The following is a 20,649-nucleotide window of genomic DNA, read 5'->3' on the forward strand; positions in this document are numbered from 1 at the left end:
TTATGTATCAGCCATATTTACTTACTGGCTCCAAATAGGGGAAGGAGTACATCAAGGCTGTATATTGTCACCTGCTTATTTAACTTATATGCAGAGTATATCATGAGAAACTCTGGGCTATATGAAGCACAAGCTGGAATCAAGATTGCCAGGAAAAATATCAAGAACCTCAGATATGCAGATGACACCACTGTTATGGCAGAAAGCAAAGAACAACTAAAGAGCCTATGGTGAAGGTGAAAGAGGAGAGTGAAAAAGTTGGCTTAAAGCTCAACATTCAAAAAATGAAGATCATGGCATCTGGTCCCATCACTTCATGGCAAATAGATGGGGAAACAGAGGAAACTGATAGACTTTATTTTTTTGGGCTTCAAAATCACTGCAGATGGTGACTGTAGGCATGATATTAAAAGATGCTTACTCCTTGGAAGAAAAGTTATGACCAACCTAGACAGCATATTAAAAAGCAGAGACATGACTTTGCCAACAAAGGTCTGTCTAGTCAAAGCTATGGTTCTTCCAGTAGTCATGTCATATGAGAGTCATATGAGAGTTGGACCATAAAGAAAGCTGAGCACCGAATAACTGATACTTTGATCTGTGGTGTTGGAGAAGATTCTTGAGAGTCCCTTGGACTGCAGGGAGATCCAACCAGTCTGTCCAAAAGGAAATCATCCTGAATATTCATTGGAAGGACTGATGCTGAAGCTGAAACTCCAATATTTTGGCCACCTGATGTGAAGAACTGACTCATTTGAAAAGATCCTGATGCTGGGAAAGATTGAAGACAGGAGGAGAAGGGGACGACAGAGGATGAAATGGTTGGATGGCATCACCGACTCAATGGACATGAGTTTGAGTAAACTCCGGGAGTTGGTAATGGACAGGGAGGCCTAGCCTGCTACAGTCCATGGGGTCGCAGAGTCGGACATGACTGAGTGCCTGAACTGAACTATTTACTTAGGTTATCAGTTGTTGACTGAACACATGATTTTGAGGAGCAACGGATACTAAAACTAAACATTAGAAGTTAAAAAAACATAATTAATAAATGCCTAAAGTTTAGGTAGAGATTGTATAATGACAGTCATCATTATAAATAATTCCAGTGGTTTTAATTAAAGACATTACTCAATGTTCAATGGGGAGAAACTAATGAAGAAAATTGGTACAAGCTCAAATATGAAAGCCATCTTTTCAAGATGTGTCTCTATTTAGTCTGAGTGAAAAGCTGTAACCAGTTATATAGGTCAAAGGTTCAAGGGAAAAGGTATTTTATGTTTATTACAGAGGGTATCCAGAGAGTTGGTGGGAAGCCACAACTTCTATTTCACAAACATCATCAGCCCATGAAGTTATTGCTGATCTCTTTTCCTTCTTTTTTCCACTGGAAACTTAATCCCTAGCTTTCCTGTGTCAAAGAATTAACCTACTTCTACTTGAAGTAGAAGGTCCATAAAATAGAATGGAGCATTTGAATCATTTTAACCAAATCAGTTTTGGAAAGAACACACTATAAGAAGAAATGAGAGACAGGGCACACCTTTCTTCTATACACACTGTAAACTGTGAGTACCACTGATTAGAATACATGGTACATTTTGTATTAAATCCTGAGCAGCAATTGGTGGAAATTAAAGAAGGAAAAGGAGAAAAACTTCTGCTTTAAAAAAATGTATATATATGTACATACACATAATTATTACCCATAACCATACTATCAACTTATTTAAAATCAACTAAAATGTACATACACTAATCACAGTGTAATCAAATTTAGTACCTAAATTTTAGCAAACATGAACATATCCTTTTAAAGATTTTGCAAAATAGTTTAGGTATATGAAATGGAGGAAATAAAATCAACTGAGAACACATTGATAATCAGAGGAGAAATAGTGCTAACAGAGATTCGATATCTGAAAGAGAGGTTAGCTATAGATGGATTTAGAGTAAAAACGGCTGCTTTCTTGAACACATGGCCATGCAAAGAAATTCTTAATAGCTGCTATTACTTCAGCAAATGCCTCTAGGTGGTATTGTGGGCCCATGGAATTGCTGCTTGGGCTACAGGAGACTGGAAAACATCACACAACATACATATAACACAATTAAATTACCTGTCCAAGCCTCTAGCACCTGACTCACCTGTGTGCAGTAGGAGAAAGGTTTTCTGCAAGCTGGGTTACACTGCCGAATAGCAGCAGGGCGTGCCTGAAGGGAGCAGCCTCCTACAAAGGAAATCCCACCATCATTTACAGATTTTCTAGGATAAATATTCACTTCTTTTCTTCTCTGTCACTGGCTACCTTTTAACAGTATTATTTTTTAAAAAATCTGTTTGCTGACAGTGTGTCTCAGTTCTATTTTGTTGATTATTCTAGGAAGGGCTGTTTGAGATGGGGGCTCTGCTAACAGAAGTTGTTTACAGTTGAGATTTTATACCTGTGTGTTGGCCAGGTGATTCTATCATATGGCTTCACTTGAGGGCAAAGCCTGTGAGTGTCAGGATCAGTAAAAGAATTGATGAAATCTCAATTGAAGTTCAGGAGCAGAAAATATATACGCTCAAAGATCTGTCTACATAGTTTTTTTCCAGCTCCCAAACCAGGCACTAGACCAATTCCCAACAACCAAACACTAAAAGAATGCTGCTAGTCCATTCATGAGACTGCAATATTAAACATTTTGGTAACATTTTAAACATATTTCAGCCAGAATATACACACATATATGCACACATGCAGAGTCACATAAAGATTGCCACACATATTTTTAAGAGCAAATGTATACACTTTCCAGCAGGGATAATCATACATCTGACACTAGTACTTGTAGGTCCTTATTAAAATAGCTTTGAGTAACTAGATGGAATAATATCTCTGTAATCTAAAAATCATTTATATATTAGTCATGCCTTCCTGGATTCAAGGTATTAGCAAAGAAGTTGACATATTATTCAAGGGCACCATTGAAGCTACATTTACATACCACTGGTTGCATTTATAGGTTCTAGTCTCTGCATTATTATAATTGTCAACCAATTATATAGTATATAACCAAAACATAACCAATTATGATTTTGTAACTGAGAAAGTTTTGTGCTTAAGGCTGTGTAGAGAATGTTGTATCTACATTTTTCTGAAGAATGAAACAGCTAAAATCTGCTACTTGAAAAATAATTTCCACAAGGAAAAAAAAAAAAACACAACAGGATCCAGAATGAGCAGGTAGGTGTGAAATTGATCATGTGTTAGTGGCAGTAACCACACAGCCTTGTCACTGCCAACAGAGTTTGCAAGTGGTGTTTTTTCCTCCTTAAACCAGGGATCTCCACCATGTAGTATGTGTACTCCACGGGGAGAGGATCACCTGGGAGCCAGGAAAAACATGTCAGAATTTGTATATTTTAGCCAACATTTTAAATTTTAACAATGAAATTAAGCTGTGATAATAGTTAGCAGGTGACACTGGTAACCTGAACTCATTCATCAGGTGGCCCTGGGACGTACACCGGGCACGAGGTACTCCACTCACAGACTCTGATAGTGGAACTTTCACTGATTGGTTAACTCTCAGCACACTGCAGCAAGTGATGCTTTCTGTGTTCCTGGTTAGGCAGATTTACAGTATATTTAGCTTCAATAATAACTTACACAATGGGCAGGTCACTTAAATGGTTGTATGGAAAAACTATGGATTAAAGGGACAACCAATAATGAAAAAAACAAGTAAACTAGAAAAAGGTGAAGCGGACAACCTTTCTATTCCGATAGAAAAATCGAGATTCTTCTATTCTGATGAGCTCTTAGTCAGCCATAGCACCAAGTAAAAAGAATGACAATTTGATTTTCCTTCATAAGAAGGCATCGAAACAAACCCTTTAAAATGATTGAGAAGACCATTTGTAGAATTTAATTGCACTCACTGTCATGAATGAGGAACCCTTCCTTCAATATATAGTCAGATATTAAATAATAATCAAGGCTACCACATTGTTAAAAAATGAAGCTTTCAGTACATGAATATAAGCATCTATAATTTACAGGAAAATGTTTTAAATCATTAATATGTTTTAGCTTTTATTATATCTTTGTCAACTCTTTTAATTTCAATTTCTGTATATGTTTCATAACATGAAACTTTAGCACAGTAGTGCGGGATTTTAGAATATTTTGAGGTCTGTTCTCAAATATTTTAGGATATTTTGAGGTCTGTTCTTTTACTGAAAAGGTACATCTTTTAAAATTTTAGAGATCACTGTTTTAAACATCTGTGTCTTTCTGTTTTTGTCTTAGATCATGATATTCAAAGAAATTTTAGTATGTATCAACTGATGCTGAAGCTGAAACTCCAATATTTCGGCCTCCTGACGTGAAGAACTGACTCCTTGGAAAAGACCCTGATGCTGGGAAAGATTGAATGTGGGAGGAGAAGGGGATGGCAGAGGATGAGATAGTTGGATGGCATCACCGACTCAGTGGACATGAGTTTGAGTAAACTCTGGGAGTTGGTGATGGACAGGGAAGCCTGGAGTGCTGCAGTCCATGGGGTCACAAAGAGTCGGACACAACTGAGCGACTGAACTGAACTGAACTACTTCTTTGTCTGATATATTGTGTGTGTATGCTCAGTCAGTCATATCTAACTCTTTGTGACTCCATGGACTGTAGCCCACTAGGCTCCTCTGTCCATGGAATTCTCCAGGCAAGAATACTGAAATAGCTTGCCATTTCCTTATCTAGGGGATCTTCCCCACTCAGGGATTGAACCCCTGTCTCCTACGGCTCCTGCACTGGCAGGAAAATTCTTTACAACTATGCCACCCGGGTAGCCCGTCTGATATATTATGGGACTTCATATAGAACTGTTTGCTTTCTAAGATGCAAAGATCTAATGGCAACTTGCCATGAAGCTCATCTAAGTCCACTCCCCAGTTTTCCCTTGCTTATAATTTTTAAGCTAATTCTTCTCACCAACAGCAACACTCAGAGATCTTTCCGCAGTGCCCACATGAATCTTAGGCAGGAATACCTGTGACGTTAATGCCATCTGAACGTTGGCACCACACAGTTCGCTCATTATTGTTCCAAAGACTTGCTTTCCATGTGTAGTGATAACATTTACCTCCTGCAAGTAAATATGATAACAGCGGTTCTATTATGCCTCAATCAAAGCAGAATAAGCATTGATCAATCAAGGCTGAGAGTTGAAAAGTGCTCTTGGTACCTGTACAAGGGCGTGTTTCTAGAACCTGCTGGGGACAGCTGTCTTGGTTCTCAAAAGACTGAATTATAAATGTCCTTGACCTAGATTGGCGACCCAGAGTCTCGAAGCTTCTTCCATCAATGCAGGTCAGCTCACATGTGCTCCACTCTGACCATTCTGTTAAATGGCAGTCTCCTGGAGGGTCATGCAGCACAGAGCAGAGGAAACATTGTGAAAACGGGCCCCTGACCCCATTTACACACACAGGCTTCACAGTGGGAGATGTGTGGTGCCACAGTGACCAGGTGCATTCCAGAAACTACAAATTCTATGCTGACAAATTTTCTAATTAGAAAGCACTGGGAGTGAGGAAGTAATGTATGGTTTAATCTAGTTGAATGAAAAGCGCCAAGCACTATACTGCCATTATTTTGCCTCAAATCATGGAAGTTTTATCTAGAGAACACTAGTGTCTACTAGTGACAATAAAATTTTTAAAAGGAAGTGTAAAGATTACAGCAGCTCAGTTTTTAAAGAGCATCATAACATCATAAAATGGATGTTCATAGAAATTGTATAAAGGAAAGAAGTAGAGTAGCTTTAAACTTAAAGAATGTTTCATTTAACAATCCAAACATGCAAAACAATTTTTTTGTATATATATATATATGTCAATGTATGTATATACACATATATGTTTCATGCCATATTATAAGACTACATAAGAAAATATTTAGCCACCTTAAGCTCCTGCCATACAAGGTTAAGTTGTGTTATTAGGATTAAAATAAACTCATAAATCTTATGTAACTAAGAATAACCTTTACAATTACATAGAACTTGCTTGTTTAACAGAGTGCTTTCATGAACTTTTAGCTTTGCTTGTCACCACCATGTCATCAGCCAGGGTTCATTACTCATGGATTCAGTGAATGTTTTTTGAATGCTGGCAATGTGCTTGGTGCGGTCAGGTATTATTAACACATTTTCTAGATGGAGCAACCACTGCTCAAAGTGACAGGAGTATATGTCCCAGGCAAAATGCCAGTGTCGTGATAGTGACAAGATTCTAACTTAGCTCTTACATTTCCAGTCCAGTGCTTCCCCGTGACTCGCCCCGCCAGCCTACTTTGCCTCTATAGAAGCTGTTAGGTATATTCCAAAGTGATAACCAACGACACGTGGATTAAAGTTAGTTACAAACTTCAACTTGGATGAGAGAGAACTCCAAAAAACAGAAAAATAAATAAAAAGGTCACCATGGAAGGCACTCCCAATCATCTAAAATTGCCTACCTGGGCAAGGCACTGAACACGGCTGTTTCAAGATGCTGTCTTGAAAGGGCATCTCTCTACACAGTGCATCGTCTACACGTACAGTCCAGGGAGATATTGAACCGTTGTGGACCACACAGGAGAGGCTGCGGGTCTGGACTCCTTCCCCACAGTCTCCACCCTGTCAGAGGAAAGGATGCTGTCAGCATTACCCAAATCAGGAACATCTCAGAGTTTTAGCTCCCACCACCTCTTGGGCAAAAGACACCAAAAAACAAAACAAGCACAGTTGCATATTTCTTTAGCTTCCTCCTTTTGAGAGTTATCTTTCTGTTGTTGACAATAAGGCACCCCTGAGCAATTCTTTTAGAGCTGACAGAGCAACTGAAGCAGAAATGCAAATTTATGCCTTGGAATTTATGCACTCAGAATATGATGATTCATTCTGGAACTCAGCCAGGATTGACTGAAAAAGAAAAACAATACCTAATTTGCCTAGGTGTATGTGATAAAGTGGCCTAATCTATAATCACTCCCCAAAAGAGCATGTACAACCACAGGGTGTACATTTCTCTTTTGCTTTGCTTGTTTTTCTTTTGTAGGGAATTCAGTACTTTCTCATGTGGATTATATTGGGGTTTCCAGTAAAACGCTGATTTCCTCATAATGCTTTCTGTGCTGAATATTATTCTTTGAAGACATTTTATACAAATCCTACTCAGATTTTTCTGGCCAATTAGAAAAAAAATGTGCAGTGTCTCACAGAAACAGGAGGTTTGTGGTTATCTAGCTCAACCATCTGCCTGATGAAAGACTTCCTACTCTAACATTTTTAGCAGATACTCACAAGGTGAGTATTATCTCCTCAGTTTTAGTCAGGTACTCATATTTCAAAAAGAAGTCCATTGGTTATTTGGATAACTGTAGAGGGTAGTTGTGTGTGTGTGTGTGTGTGTGTGTGTGTGTGTGTGTGCGTGTCTGTTTGCATAAGTGCCTTAGAAAACAGAGCCCAAGGCAAAGCTTCTATACTAAGGAGGTGAAATCCCAGGGGTACAAGAGTGAGGCTGCGAGAGCCATTGCAGCTGCAGAGGAAAAGCAAATATAAGGTAGTGTGTTGTCAACTGGCCTCAACTTCATAGTAAACAGCTGGTTTCTTGGTCAATCACAACATTGTTTAGACAGGCCACACGGATCATCCAAGATGTGGTGGCAGGAAAAAGGGAGAGGCATTTTTATGCCAGCTCCTCCATGGATCCAGTTCTCACTGATCAACTTTCATCCCAGGGAGTATTAACTCCCCTATACATCCAAAGAGTATTACTCAGCTCCTACTAAGCCAGGAAATAGGTGGAAGACCAAGAGTTTCTATGATTACTTCTGATATAGATGGAGAGAGAGAGAAAGAACATTTGCATGGACTCTGTTGCTGCACACAAGGATGCTACATGCTACAACCCATTATTAGGAGATAACTGGACAACGGGGCTCTGCATTGGGAAACTGAGTTTCAGCTTCTCCTTATTCCTCCCTCTCACCACAGGACTCAGAAACTACATTGCTAGAACTTGGAGCTTCTGTGGCTCTAGCAGCAGCAGGATTGAAGAGGGACATGGTGGGCAGCTAAAGCAGTCATGACAGTGCTCCTAGGTGTGGAGCAGGTGACTCAGAGGCTGATGGGCCTTCTGAGCACCAGCCAGGTCAAGGCACAGTGGCAGCAGCTGCTAAGTATCAAGGGCAGTGGATGGGCTACCGGATGTGCAGGATGGTAGAGGCTGCTGAGAAAAATTCTTTCAGATTCAAAGTTATACTGGCAAAAAAAAAAGGTGCCACTTGGCAGAGGTCTAAGTTACAGCAACTTAGAGACTGAATCATTGGGGCAGACACACAAACTGGGACCATCACATCTTTTTCCATAGATGTTTTAACAAGGATTGTGTTTTGCTTATCTAAGATGGCAATCCCCACACTTGCTATCTCAATACCTCATAACCGTTCTAACCATTGTGAAATAGTTAAAAAAATGTGCCCTGTGCACTGAACCCAAGTGCACTTTTTTTTTTTGAAATGGAGGTTCAAAATCAATTCACAATATATTCACCCAAACCAAATGTTCTAGTAAATATTTCTACACCAAAGCTGAAAATAACTAGCATAAGTTAAATGTGGGTTTGGGGGAGGGTTCTTTCTGTAACTTTTGTCCATTGCATGGCCAAATTGCCTAAGGTATGTTTCACTGTAGAGTGTCAGAGTTCATGAACTTGGAGTCTGAAGATGTCTGAAGCATGTCTGAAATTTGAAGTTACTGCTCTCTAGAACCTCAGGTAACTGGAGATGCAATGGATTAGAGAGCTTTGTTTGACATTCCAGGAGATGGAGTGTGCAGAAAGGAGGGGAAACTAGTCAACATCAGGGAGCATTTTCAAAACCAAGACAAACAATAATGTTTCTAGTATGTATCCATGTTCCACCTTAATCTCTTGTACCTTTGACAACAACAGCCACAGTATGAGGAGAAATCAGCCACAGAATGATAATTTCATTCATAAAGTAAGCATTCATCCAGTCTCACTCATGAGACTTTACACACCAGGACTTGAAAACAGAGACAGGCTTCTTAGAACAAGTTGGTCAACATTCAGCATTCCGTCACTAAGTCTCTGCTGTTCAGGTCATTAATGGACTTCCTGTCCACTCTGCATCAGCATCACCAGATGTGGATCAGCAGGCGGTGCTAATGCTCATAATCAGAGTTTTAATCAAACCTATAATAACAACCTCAATTTATTGAGCTCTAAATTTATGTCAGGTACTATGCTCAGCACTACATATGACTTGTCTAATCGTTAACAAAACCTCCAGCAAAACATGTACTACTTCTCCTCCTGTGATATATATAAATAAACTGAGTTTGAAGAGTTTGAAAACCTGGCAAAAAGTACAGAGTGAGGAACTGGAAAAAATCTTGACCAAAATTAAGCCTGCAAAGATGCTGATAATAGGGGGAAGCATGTGAGTTTGGGAAATTAAGAGGCATATGGGAACTCTCTGCTCAGTTTTTTGGTATACTGAAAACTACTTAAAAAAAAATACAGTCTAGAGACTTCCTGATAGTCCAGGGGTTAAGACACCACTTTTCAATGCAGGGGGCACAAATTGAGTCCCTGGTCGGGGAACTAAGGTCCCACATGCTGCAGGGTGCAGCCAACAATTAAACAAAACCAATTAAAAACACTCAAGTATCTTTAAATAAATAAAAATAAAAGTCTACTGATATATATTTAAATAATAAATACAAAATATGTGTGTGTCTATAAATATACATAAATGTAAAATGGTGAATCTAGCGAAGAGTAGGCAGTGGCACCCCTCTCCAGTACTCTTGCCTGGAGAATCCCAGGGACAGAGGAGCCTGGTGAGCTGCCGTCTATGGGGTTGCACAGAGTCAGACACAACTGAGTGACTTCACTTTCACTTTTCACTTTCATGCATTGGAGAAGGAAATGGCAACCCACTCCAGTATTCTTGCCTGGAGAATCCCAGGAATGGGGGAGCCTGGTGGGCTTCCGTCTATGGGGTCTCAAAGAGTTGGACACGACTGACGTGACTTAGCAGCAGCAGCAGCAGCAACAGTGAAGAGTAGAGGGTGTTACTTCATGTTGTTCCACTTTTCCAAATGAGAAGTTCTGAGAAATACTAAGGAATAGATGAAGAAGTCTACAAAATAATATTTAAGAATATATAAAATAAAATCTAAAAAGATTAGACCTGAGAGACTCCAGAGTCTGAGCTCTGAAACAGATTTTGCAACATATGTGTGGATATGTGTTACCAGCTAAGAAACTTGGAAGGAGTTAGGAAACCCTGAAAAAAAATGAAGCCTGAGGATAAACACTTTCGTTTGCAAGTCCCTTTCCACAGATGATGGTGACAGAATTGGCATATCCACCATGCCCTGGGCAAGCTCCTCTGTTTGGGGTTTGATCCACTTGATGGCAATCAGCCACTTCAAGATCACAGCCACCACCTTCAGTGCATAAGTCTGCAACCCACACTGGGCAGGTCAGGATATTATGGAACAAGGAGAAGCAGAAGGACAGCTGTGAGAGAGGTGCACTTGGTTTGTATGTGGAGGTTCATGTGTATTTTGATCAGTAATTTCCCAAACTCAGTTTACATAGATGAGTAAGAAAAGGGGACTCATTGAAAATGTCTTGTGTTATGTATCTCACAAAGCATTCAAAATCAGGCTGCAGGAAGAACAGGAATGCAGTTCAAACTCAGCAAAAATTCAAATATCATCAAGATTCTCTTTCTCTTTTGCCTCTGAGTTACTGACTTTATCTATTATATAAGGTGGGAATATGTGACAGCAAAGAGTTTTTGAATATAATATCTTTGAACAGCTTCAATTACATTCCAAATTATTGGGAAAGAATGCTGTTGGTCTCCTGCAGGTAAGGTGCCCACACAGGAATAATTAATACAGACATATTTTCTGAGAGCTTTGCCTGGATTGAGGCTAACTGCAGTTTTCCCCTGACTGGAAATGTCAGTGAATGGAATGACCTCATCTAGAAACCTAAGGCACCTTTGAAATCTCTGGATACCCCTGCTCTCATGGTCTCCAGAGCCCCTGTGTCTGGGTATCTCCATCAGATGCCACAACCCCTTCTCCCCACCTCCACAAGAACTGCTATAGAGAATGTTCACAACCCACCACTCCGGCCCCTGTGGTTCTGGCTAAAGTTCAGTATGTGACAGCAAAATCTCAAACATTACATTTGACATTTCCCCTGCACATTCCTAGGAGACAAACTGGCAGATTTGTCTACTAAAAAAAAAAAAGAAAAGAAAAAAAGCTCTTGATACCCAGGAAGATAAAAGGAAATGTATTGGGTTGGTCCAAAAGTTCACCTGGGATTTTCTGTAACATCTTATAGAAAAACCCAAATGAAATTTTTGGCCATCTCAATACAAAAGAACAAGTGAGGTATAGTAGCAGCTGTATGGCTGGTGAGACACAGAGTATGGAGTTTGTCCCCCATCCTTCCCTTCTTCTTCCTGTCTTTTCTCTTCCTTCTCCTGCAATGAGTTCCTAAATTCTTTGAATTTGTTTTCTCTACTCTCTCAACAATTGTTAGGAGATATCTTCCTTCCATTTCTTATTTGTGATACTAAGCAATACTGAAAAAACTGTTGAAGGTTTAGGAAAGAGAGTTTTGGACTAAGTACACAATAGAACTGCCTTATGACCCAGCAATCCCACTGCTGGGCATACACACCGAGGAAACCAGAATTGAAAGAGACACATGTACCCCAATGTTCATCGCAGCACTGTTTATAATAGCCAGGACATGGAAACAACCTAGATGTCCATCAGCAGATGAATGGATAAGAAAGCTGTGGTACATATACACAATGGAGTATTACTCAGCCATTAAAAAGAATACATTTGAATCAGTTCTAATGAGATGGATGAAACTGGAGCCAATTATACAGAGTGAAGTAAGCCAGAAAGAAAAACACCAATACAGTATACTAACACATATATATGGAACTTAGAAAGATGGCAATGATGACCCTGTATGCAAGATAGCAAAAGAGACACAGACGTGTAGAGCAGACTTTTGGACTCTGAAGGAGAGGAAAGAGTGGGATGATTTGGGAGAATGGCATTGTAACAATTATACTATCATGTAAGAAATGAATCGCCAGTCTATGTTTGAAGCAGGATAAAGGATGCTTGGGGCTGGTGCACAGGGATGATCCAGAGAGATGATATGGGGTGGGAGGTGGGAGGGGGGGTTCATGTTTGGGAACTCATGTACACCTGTGGTGGATTCATGTCAATGTATGGCAAAACCAATACAGTATTGTAAAGTAAAATAAAGTAAAAATAAAAATTAAAAAAATATAATTAAAAAAAAAAGCCATTAGGTTACTATTGAATTAATTGGCATGGTATCTTATTTTCTGTAAAAAGGAGACTGAACAAATGTAGCATACATTTTTATTCCTCTGAGACTTATTAAAATACATGGGCACTTGACTTCTGCAAGATAATGATGCTGTACAACAATGTCATCCTGACAGGAACACTATGAGAATACTCTGCAGATATCTTAATGCATAATCAAAATTATTGTTACCTAATTAAATCTGCCTTGGAATACGAACTGAAGGATAAACTAGTAAAACAAGAAAATAGAGAAAAATCAATGTGCTTTTTTCTTACACAAGAAACCAGAGAGAAAATGCCACAGAGCATCATTGCTGACCCAGCAAAAGCTCTGGGTATGTGATATATTATGATGTTACTAGGCATTTATATTTCAGGTCAATAAAAAGCAATCATTGAGGAAAATGTAGTAACCTTGGTTTGTGTAATAATGTTAAAATATATCTTTCATACACTTTTGATTTTCTGCCCACATGTAAGATTTTGTCTAAACCTAAAAGTGCTTTTTAAAGAAATACAGTCTACGGCAAGTTGTGCATTTCTATAGTATCAGGGTTTTGCCTAATTGCATAATGCTTTGATATTTCCAACAAACCAAGAAGATAGAGAATTCTTTAAGATACTAAAAAGATTGAAAGTCCCCTGATCCAACTTATTACAATAGTTGATAACGATGGGCATTTATTTTCCTAGCAGTATCACTCTATATGAAGTTAAGTTATTTGGTTCTTTTTCCCATGCTCTCTATGGTATAAAAATACACTGTGCCAGGCCCCTGGTGCTGTAAAGTTTGTTTTATCACCTTGTAGGTTTCAATAGACAAGTACTTTGGACAGACTGAGAAACATTTCTTTAAATGCCATTATATGACTTACCTCCAATTTACATGCAGACCAGTTGCTAAGGACCCAGCTGTAGCAGGGGATCATTGGGCAGGTTTTGTGCTGGGTAAGCTCTGTGGGACATGGCCGGCCTTCTCCTTGGGTTGGCATAAGGATAAATCGAGTCCGGCTCCTTTGACCTGAAATGAGAAAGACAATGTCAACTTTTCCATTAGAGTTTGGCTAAAAAAGGAATTAAAGAACAGAATGTTGCCATATATACAAGAGTCTTCACTAAAACACGCTGAACTTTGTCATGTCCAGGTTTCAGTTATTTTGCTATTTTAACTTAGGTTTCCATGGAGATACAGGTTATCCAAGGTCTGCATATGCTTGCGGATCTGAAACGCTGTCTTCTACTTCAGCCATCCTATATCCAAACTCTGTACAATTACCAAACTGACTGACCCCGGAAACACTGGCAGAATGTTAATTCATTTAATAAATATTTCTTTATTAAGCTCTAGAATAACCAAAGCATCCTGCTATGTGCTAGGGGGAGCAGTGATAAAACAGCCCTATGTACCTCCTGCCTTCACAAACCTTACATTCTAGGCTAGGATCACCAATATTAAGCAAAAGTGAAAGTGAAGTCTCTCAGTCATGTCTGACTCTTTGCGACCCGTGGACTGTAGCCCACCAAGCTCGTCCATCCATGGGATTCTCCAGGCAAGAATACTGGAGTGGGTTGCCATTTCCTCATTAAGCAAAAAGAGAACGGTATTTCCTATGTTAGGTTCTAAATCACAAGTGAGCTAGAAAATTGCACATAATCCAAATTACCCTAGAAAATTCCCTAGGAAGATGCCAAGATTGCCCTAGAAAATTCCCTAGTGTGGTTCAAATAGTGTCACTCCATTAATTCAACATGACCAGTTTTCCTAGAGTTTAGGGCCAATTTCTCTTTTTCACTGAATATCAGATAAAGTTGTTAACTTGTATGAAGAAGCCATGATGATTGAAAACATTTTTTTCAAATACTGGTATTCCATTTCCTAATGAGAGGAAATTGGTTAATAAGAATGGTTCAGGAAAGAGCAGGACTCTCACATCATCTTATACCCACTGCTAGGCATCAGGTCATAAACTCACTAATAGGAATAATGGATGGAATGTAAATGTTTCGTGCTCCTGCTCTCTCTCCCATCACTCTTGTCTTTACTCATTTGCTACTGATGAACTATGGTATGCACATAGTTTCCTTAATATTAGTTATATGTGAATCCAATGCCCTTCGACTGTTGTTATAAAATTAATTATGTGATTGTATTTGTGATAAATGTGAAAGGAAAAACAGAAGGTCCTCCGAGAGCATGTTATGGGGATGCCACCCAGTCTGTGAAAGAATCAGAGAATATTTCCTTGAGCAGTTGAGCTTTAAACAGAAATCTGAAGGAGTAAGTCAGACATGATGTGCAGAGAGTGGCCCACTGACCCGCAGAAGAAAGAGCATGTGAATAGGTCATGAGATACAAAGGAGAAGGACAGGTGTGAGGACCTAACAGAAGGCCAGTGTGGCTGGACAGAGAGAGCAAGGAACAGAATAGATGGAGGGAATACTGTTAAAGCTATTAAAAGTGAGAATCAAAGATTATACATTTATATTTTAAGAGAAATGGGAAGATAGCAATGACTTCACTTCTGCATAGAATTTACTTGAAAACCTTAGGTAAGCATAATTCTCAGATGTCCTCAAGTTCAGGGAGAAGTAAGGGGAACTAACACAGTCAGTGGACTACCTCTTAGCGGTCACCAGAATATTATCATAGATATGGTGGAAAACTAACTCTCTTTAAGACGACCCTTGAAGAAAACTAGGGCATTCTCATCACTGGATTCAAAATTCCGTGAGGCCCAAGATTCTGTCCCTAACATGAGACTTCCTATATATTAAGCACTAATTGAATATTTGTTCAATTCATATTATTATAAACTGTCTCTATGATATTATCTGGTGTGCAAACATGTGTGATGCTATTGCTAAGCAGTTTTCTAAAAACTTATATACTGACTCACTGAACAGTCATAACAATCCTAGAGGAAAATTCTGTTATTTTCACATGTTATCGATAAGGACATAGTAGCACAGAGTTTGTCACTTCTTTAAGGTCAAAAACATAGTCAGTTGCAGAACAGAATTCAAACTCAGGAAGTTTTGCTACAGAGGTGACTGTATTAGTCAAGATGCTAATGCAAGAGAACATCAAAGCGAGGAAAGGACGGATCTAGGTCTTGTATGGGAAACACAAAAGAAACTTGAGGTGGCAGTAAAATTTGTGCTTTGTGAACAACAGAATCCACAAATTATGCATTCCTGGGCACAGGACAGAACATTCACATTTAGACCAATGTTCCCTCCCAACATCACTCAAACCAAATCATACTTGTTGGATATCACCTTATTCATATGAAACATTGTCCCTGCTCAATGAGTGCATTTGGCTCAATATTTCACATTAACTCTTACCTAAATACTCTTCAGTTTTATAACAATCTTTATGTTTATTCTCTTGCAATAAATATCTATTATTCTAATGTCAATGTCATTATAATGGCATCCTGTTCTCTATCCATCTTTATAAAACTAATGACAATGTGGTGTCACCTTTATCACAGCTAAAGAGGTTCTATTTCATTAAAACCAAATAACTTCAAGCTTGTTCTTGAATTGATGGCATGCATCACTGCCATTTCTTTAGGACTATTTTATTTATTTCCATTAAAGTGACAGATATTTTCTGCTGGACATAAACATGGTGGGGGGAACCTAATAAAGTCAATAAAAAAAATAATGAAGTTCTACAACCACTCACTAAAAGGACAGCCATATGGTTTCTCTGCTGTTTGCTATCCAAACACAAATATAAGTTCAAACAATGTCAACTACTACCAAGAAGCATGTAATTCTATATTTTGAAGTATATTATCATTTGTTTTCTTTTTTATTATTGGAATATAATTTCTTGACAATGTTGTGTTAGTTTCTGCTGTACAACAAAGTGGATCAGCTATATGTATACATATCTCCCATCCCTCTTGAGCCTCCCTCTCATCCCCTATCCCCATCCCACCCATTCTAGGTCATCACAGAGCACAGAGCTGAGCTTCCTGTGCTATACAGCAGCTTCTCACTGGCTATCTGTCTTACACATGGTAGTGTATAGTCCTAATTAGTGTCAGTCCTAATTTCCCAATTGGTCCCACCCTTCCCTTCCTCATTGTATCTACATATCTGTTCTCTATGTCTGCATCTCTATTCCTGCATTGCTATTAAGTTCATCTGTACTTTTTTTCTAGGATAAAGAAGTAGTCACTCAGCTGTGTCCAACTCTTTGTGACCCTTTGGATTGTAGCCTGCCAAGTTCCTTTGTCCATGGGATTTTCCAGGCAAGAGTATTGGAGTGGGTTGCCATTTTCCTCCTCCAGGGGATCTTCCTGATCCAGGGATTGAACCTGTGTCTTCTTTATCTCCTGCACTGAAGGCAGATTCTTTACCCACTGAGCCATTGGAGAAGCCCAACATGACCTAGATGGGTAGGGTGGGGTGGGGTGGGAGGGAGGCTCAAGAGGAAGAGGCTATATGTACACCTATGGCTGATTCCTGTTTATGTATGGTAGAAAACAACACAATATTGTAACTATCCTTTAATTAAAAATAAATTAAAAAGATGTGATATATATATAATATATATAATGGAATATTACTAGGCCATATAAAGGAACAAAATTGGGTTATTTGTAGTGATATGGATGGATGGACCTAGAGTTTGTCATACAGAGTAAAGTAAGTCAGAAAGAGAAGAACAAATATTTTATATTCTGTTTAACTGGCTAATATTAATATTCAATAAGAAAACTTTGTTTATAAATGCATCAGAGTATAAAAGGTACTTGCTGTACCTTAAGTTTCTGTGAGGTACTATCTTTTAATAAGTTCCTTTTAAAATCAGGAATCTTATAAACTAAATGATCAGAGAAAGTATCCCACCATTAGGCACTTTACCCACAATTCCTGAAGTTGCAAATATAATATCTAGCTACATGGAATACAAGGAGTCCTGCCATTTCCAGTGGTCTCTGGAATTCTAAGCATCATATTGGATGTAATACTCAACCATGCACTATTCTCTCAGCATGATTATTCTAAAAGGGACTTTTAAGGACTGAAGACTTAAGGAATTGTTTTGATGACAGTGATTTTCATGTGAGAGGTAAGACAGTAGAGAATGTAGCCAAATGCAAGGTATTTAAAATTATGATCTGTTGTAGAATATGAGAAAGATCATTTTAAAATAGCTGATGTATGATACAAAGAAACCTGGACTTGGCATCAAAATTCTCTATTTGGAAACAGTTCTTTCAAATTAACAGCTCGTAAATGATGTGACTGTATGAAAGTACTTTAACTTCTCTAAGCATAAAGTTCCTCTTCTGTAAAATCAAACTAAGTACACAGATAGTCTTCATTATATGAGGATAATTCACATTGGGGAAAATGTCACTTAAAATTAGGTTATTTCAAATAGGAATTACATTATTTTAAATAAATAATAAATATCTGAATGGGATTTATTTTGGAACTAAAAATATGTAAGTGGGTTCATTTTATCTAATATCAACTACTACTATCATTATCTAATATCAATTATATTCATTTTATCTAGTATCATTACATGAAGATAATTACAACTATGTAGTTATTAACACACAGAATAAATATTGATATTTCTTACATAATTTTATGATGACCCTATGAAAAGTTTATTGTTATCACATCTGGGTTTCATAGTTTGGTCATAGAACCTTTTTATTTTAGTTACTTTTCATAAATTTTCTCAAGAGCTCCCTTTAATCTTTGGTGTACAGACTGCCTGATTTTGTGCCCCTTTCTTAGGGGTACACATTCCATTTACAGCTAGACATGTACCAGCAAATACCCTGATGCAGTGGCAGAGCACATGTATTACTCCAGGAGGCTCACTGACTGGGGGATGGCTTTACAAGTGGTCAGGTCATCAGTGGGTATTTTGATACTATGAGGAGTTCTGCTTCCTACAGATCTTACAATTATGCTGATTTAGATGAAGACTAAGGAGATGATGAGGACTCCTTGGACTAACCTCATGTTGGTTATATGAATGAAAATACACCATATAGAAACTACAAGATATCTGAAGTATAGTAGGTGCTGGCTAAGTCTTAATATTTTTATTTTATTTTTAATTTAAATTTATGTATTTTAATTGGAGGCTAATTACTTTACAATATTGTATTGGTTTTGCCATACATCAACATGAATCCACCATGGGTGTACACGTGTTCCCCAACCTGAACCCCCTCCCACCTCTCTCCCCATACCATCCCTCTGGGTCATCCCAGTGCACCAGCCCCAAGCATCCTGTAACATTTATTTTGACAACTACTATTTTATATCAGTTCCTTGACCGGGCCCTGGAACAAGTCTGTAATGGGAATATAAAGTATGATACTCATGTTCTACTGGGCTTTATAACAAGAACTGCACACAACTATGAAGTCTGTAATGATTCAGCCTGGTCCCAACAAAACTACTCCACCCTGGCCTGCACTCCTCTGACCTCAGTGTAAGAGAGAAGGTTGCTGCCATCTACATCCTCATGCAGCCAATCTGAGAAAGAGAGAAATTTCTTGGACACTTTCCAACAGACAACTCTTGTTTGGGTTTCTGAATCTATTTGAAACCTGAATTCAATAGTTGATATAGACAATATGTTTAATGGATAATACCAATGAGATATAGAAACTGACGCTCTTATTCATCTATACTTCAGGCTATAAAAGAGAGAAAAGCATTGGTTTTAAAGTACGTTTCCAATTGAACAAAGACCTTAGCTTACAGTAGGTTAAGTTTGCTTACAATTCTCTCTAAAGCTTTTCCTCTCCTCTCTTGAGGAATACTGAAAACTCATTATAAGCAACAGTGATACTAGGCCTACTATTAAATTAGCAATAATTTCTGGCAATTAAGGAAAAAGGATTGCCTGATGAGACTTCCAGAAAAAAAAAAAAAAGATAATGCAGCATGCTAGCTGTAACACATGCGTGTACATGCACATATGAATACATGGAACCCTAAGAGAGGCCAGTACTACTACCTACACACAAGTTTAAAGGAGATTGGACCAGATCACACTCCCATTGAACTCAGCAGTAGTCAGGCTTCACTCTGAGGCTCCACTGACAAAGGGAAGGTATGGGAAACTTTAAGCAGTAAAAGAATTCCTCAAAACTGGTTACATATTTGTCAATGCATATATTCATAAAAAGAGAGAGTCAAATGCAGTGGTTCTCTGTTCTGACCATACTTTCAGGTCCAGGTAGCCAACCACCAACACTGTAACAGGGAGAGGCTCTAAACAATGAAACCCTTGACTAACTGACAGATACTGATGGAATTAGCTAAAAATCATGATTTTGATAGCTCTGGACAATTTGAATAAGACCAAGCAAACAATGCAAATATGTTTGTATAGGAAACTGGAAAGGAAACAAGAATAATAGAGCATATGAAGAACACACTTATTTAACTTTAAACAGATCATTAAATAAAATGTCTAAGCACTTCACATGAATATACTTATATACTCCAATGCACCACAGACATAAGAAATACAAAAACATCAGCATGTGATGCCACTTTCCGTTTAAAGAATGTGATTTGAAAATTATTATTACAAGTTTGCTTTCCACCTAGGAATTGTTTGTTTTAATATGAGTTAAATTTTCAAGGCAGGTGCACAGTCATTGGCAGGGAATTGTCCTCCTGAGCTGACATCTATAGGGGCTGGCTCACCTACACCACAGAGGATGATGTTCAGGGTCACTGACCTTAAGGTGATGATGGTCCTTCTTGGTGGTTCAGTCACTAAGTCATGTCTGACTGTGATGATGGTCCTTCCTGACATGCACTAAAAAATTAGGTTACTGAATAAAATGTTTCTGCCTTTAAGTATTTTCTCTTATGAATTAATTCTTAAAATTTTGGCACCTAATATTTTGACTACCTAATATCAAGGCTGTATATTGTGACCCTGCTTATTTAACTTACATGCAGAGTACGTCATGTGAAATGCTGGGCTGGATGAAGCTCAAGCTGGAATCAAGATTGCTGGGAGAAATATCAGTAATCTCAGATATGCAGATGACACCACCCTTACAGAAGAAAGTGAAGAGGAACTAAGGAGCCTCCTGAAGAGGGAGAAAGAGGAGAGTAAAAAAGCTGGTTTAAAACTCAACATTCAAAAAACTAAGATCATGGCATCTGGTCCCATCATTTTGTAGCAAATAG

General features: G+C 38.4%; 1 protein-coding gene and 1 long non-coding RNA gene across 3 annotated transcripts in view; one reads left to right on the plus strand and one right to left on the minus strand.

Moving 5' to 3' along the window:
• The window catches only part of LOC132659320 (uncharacterized), a 288,550-nt gene extending 281,401 nt beyond the window's left edge, over window positions 1-7,149 (plus strand). The window contains exon 2 of the long non-coding RNA XR_009599620.1: window positions 4,299-7,149. This is a non-coding gene — a long non-coding RNA (uncharacterized LOC132659320). The remainder of the gene's footprint in view (window positions 1-4,298) is intronic.
• THSD7B (thrombospondin type 1 domain containing 7B) overlaps window positions 1-20,649 on the minus strand; it is a 1,048,668-nt gene that overhangs the window by 16,344 nt on the left and 1,011,675 nt on the right. For both annotated transcript variants that reach the window (XM_060411164.1, XM_027965001.3), the window contains 5 exons: window positions 13,317-13,462; window positions 6,504-6,663; window positions 5,230-5,403; window positions 5,035-5,130; window positions 2,149-2,231 (listed from right to left, as the gene is read on the minus strand). In XM_060411164.1, the coding sequence (XP_060267147.1) occupies window positions 2,149-2,231; window positions 5,035-5,130; window positions 5,230-5,403; window positions 6,504-6,663; window positions 13,317-13,462 (659 nt within the window). The remainder of the gene's footprint in view (window positions 1-2,148; window positions 2,232-5,034; window positions 5,131-5,229; window positions 5,404-6,503; window positions 6,664-13,316; window positions 13,463-20,649) is intronic.

Source organism: Ovis aries, chromosome 2 (assembly GCF_016772045.2).
Source record: "Ovis aries strain OAR_USU_Benz2616 breed Rambouillet chromosome 2, ARS-UI_Ramb_v3.0, whole genome shotgun sequence".
Classification (NCBI taxonomy): domain Eukaryota; kingdom Metazoa; phylum Chordata; class Mammalia; order Artiodactyla; family Bovidae; genus Ovis; species Ovis aries.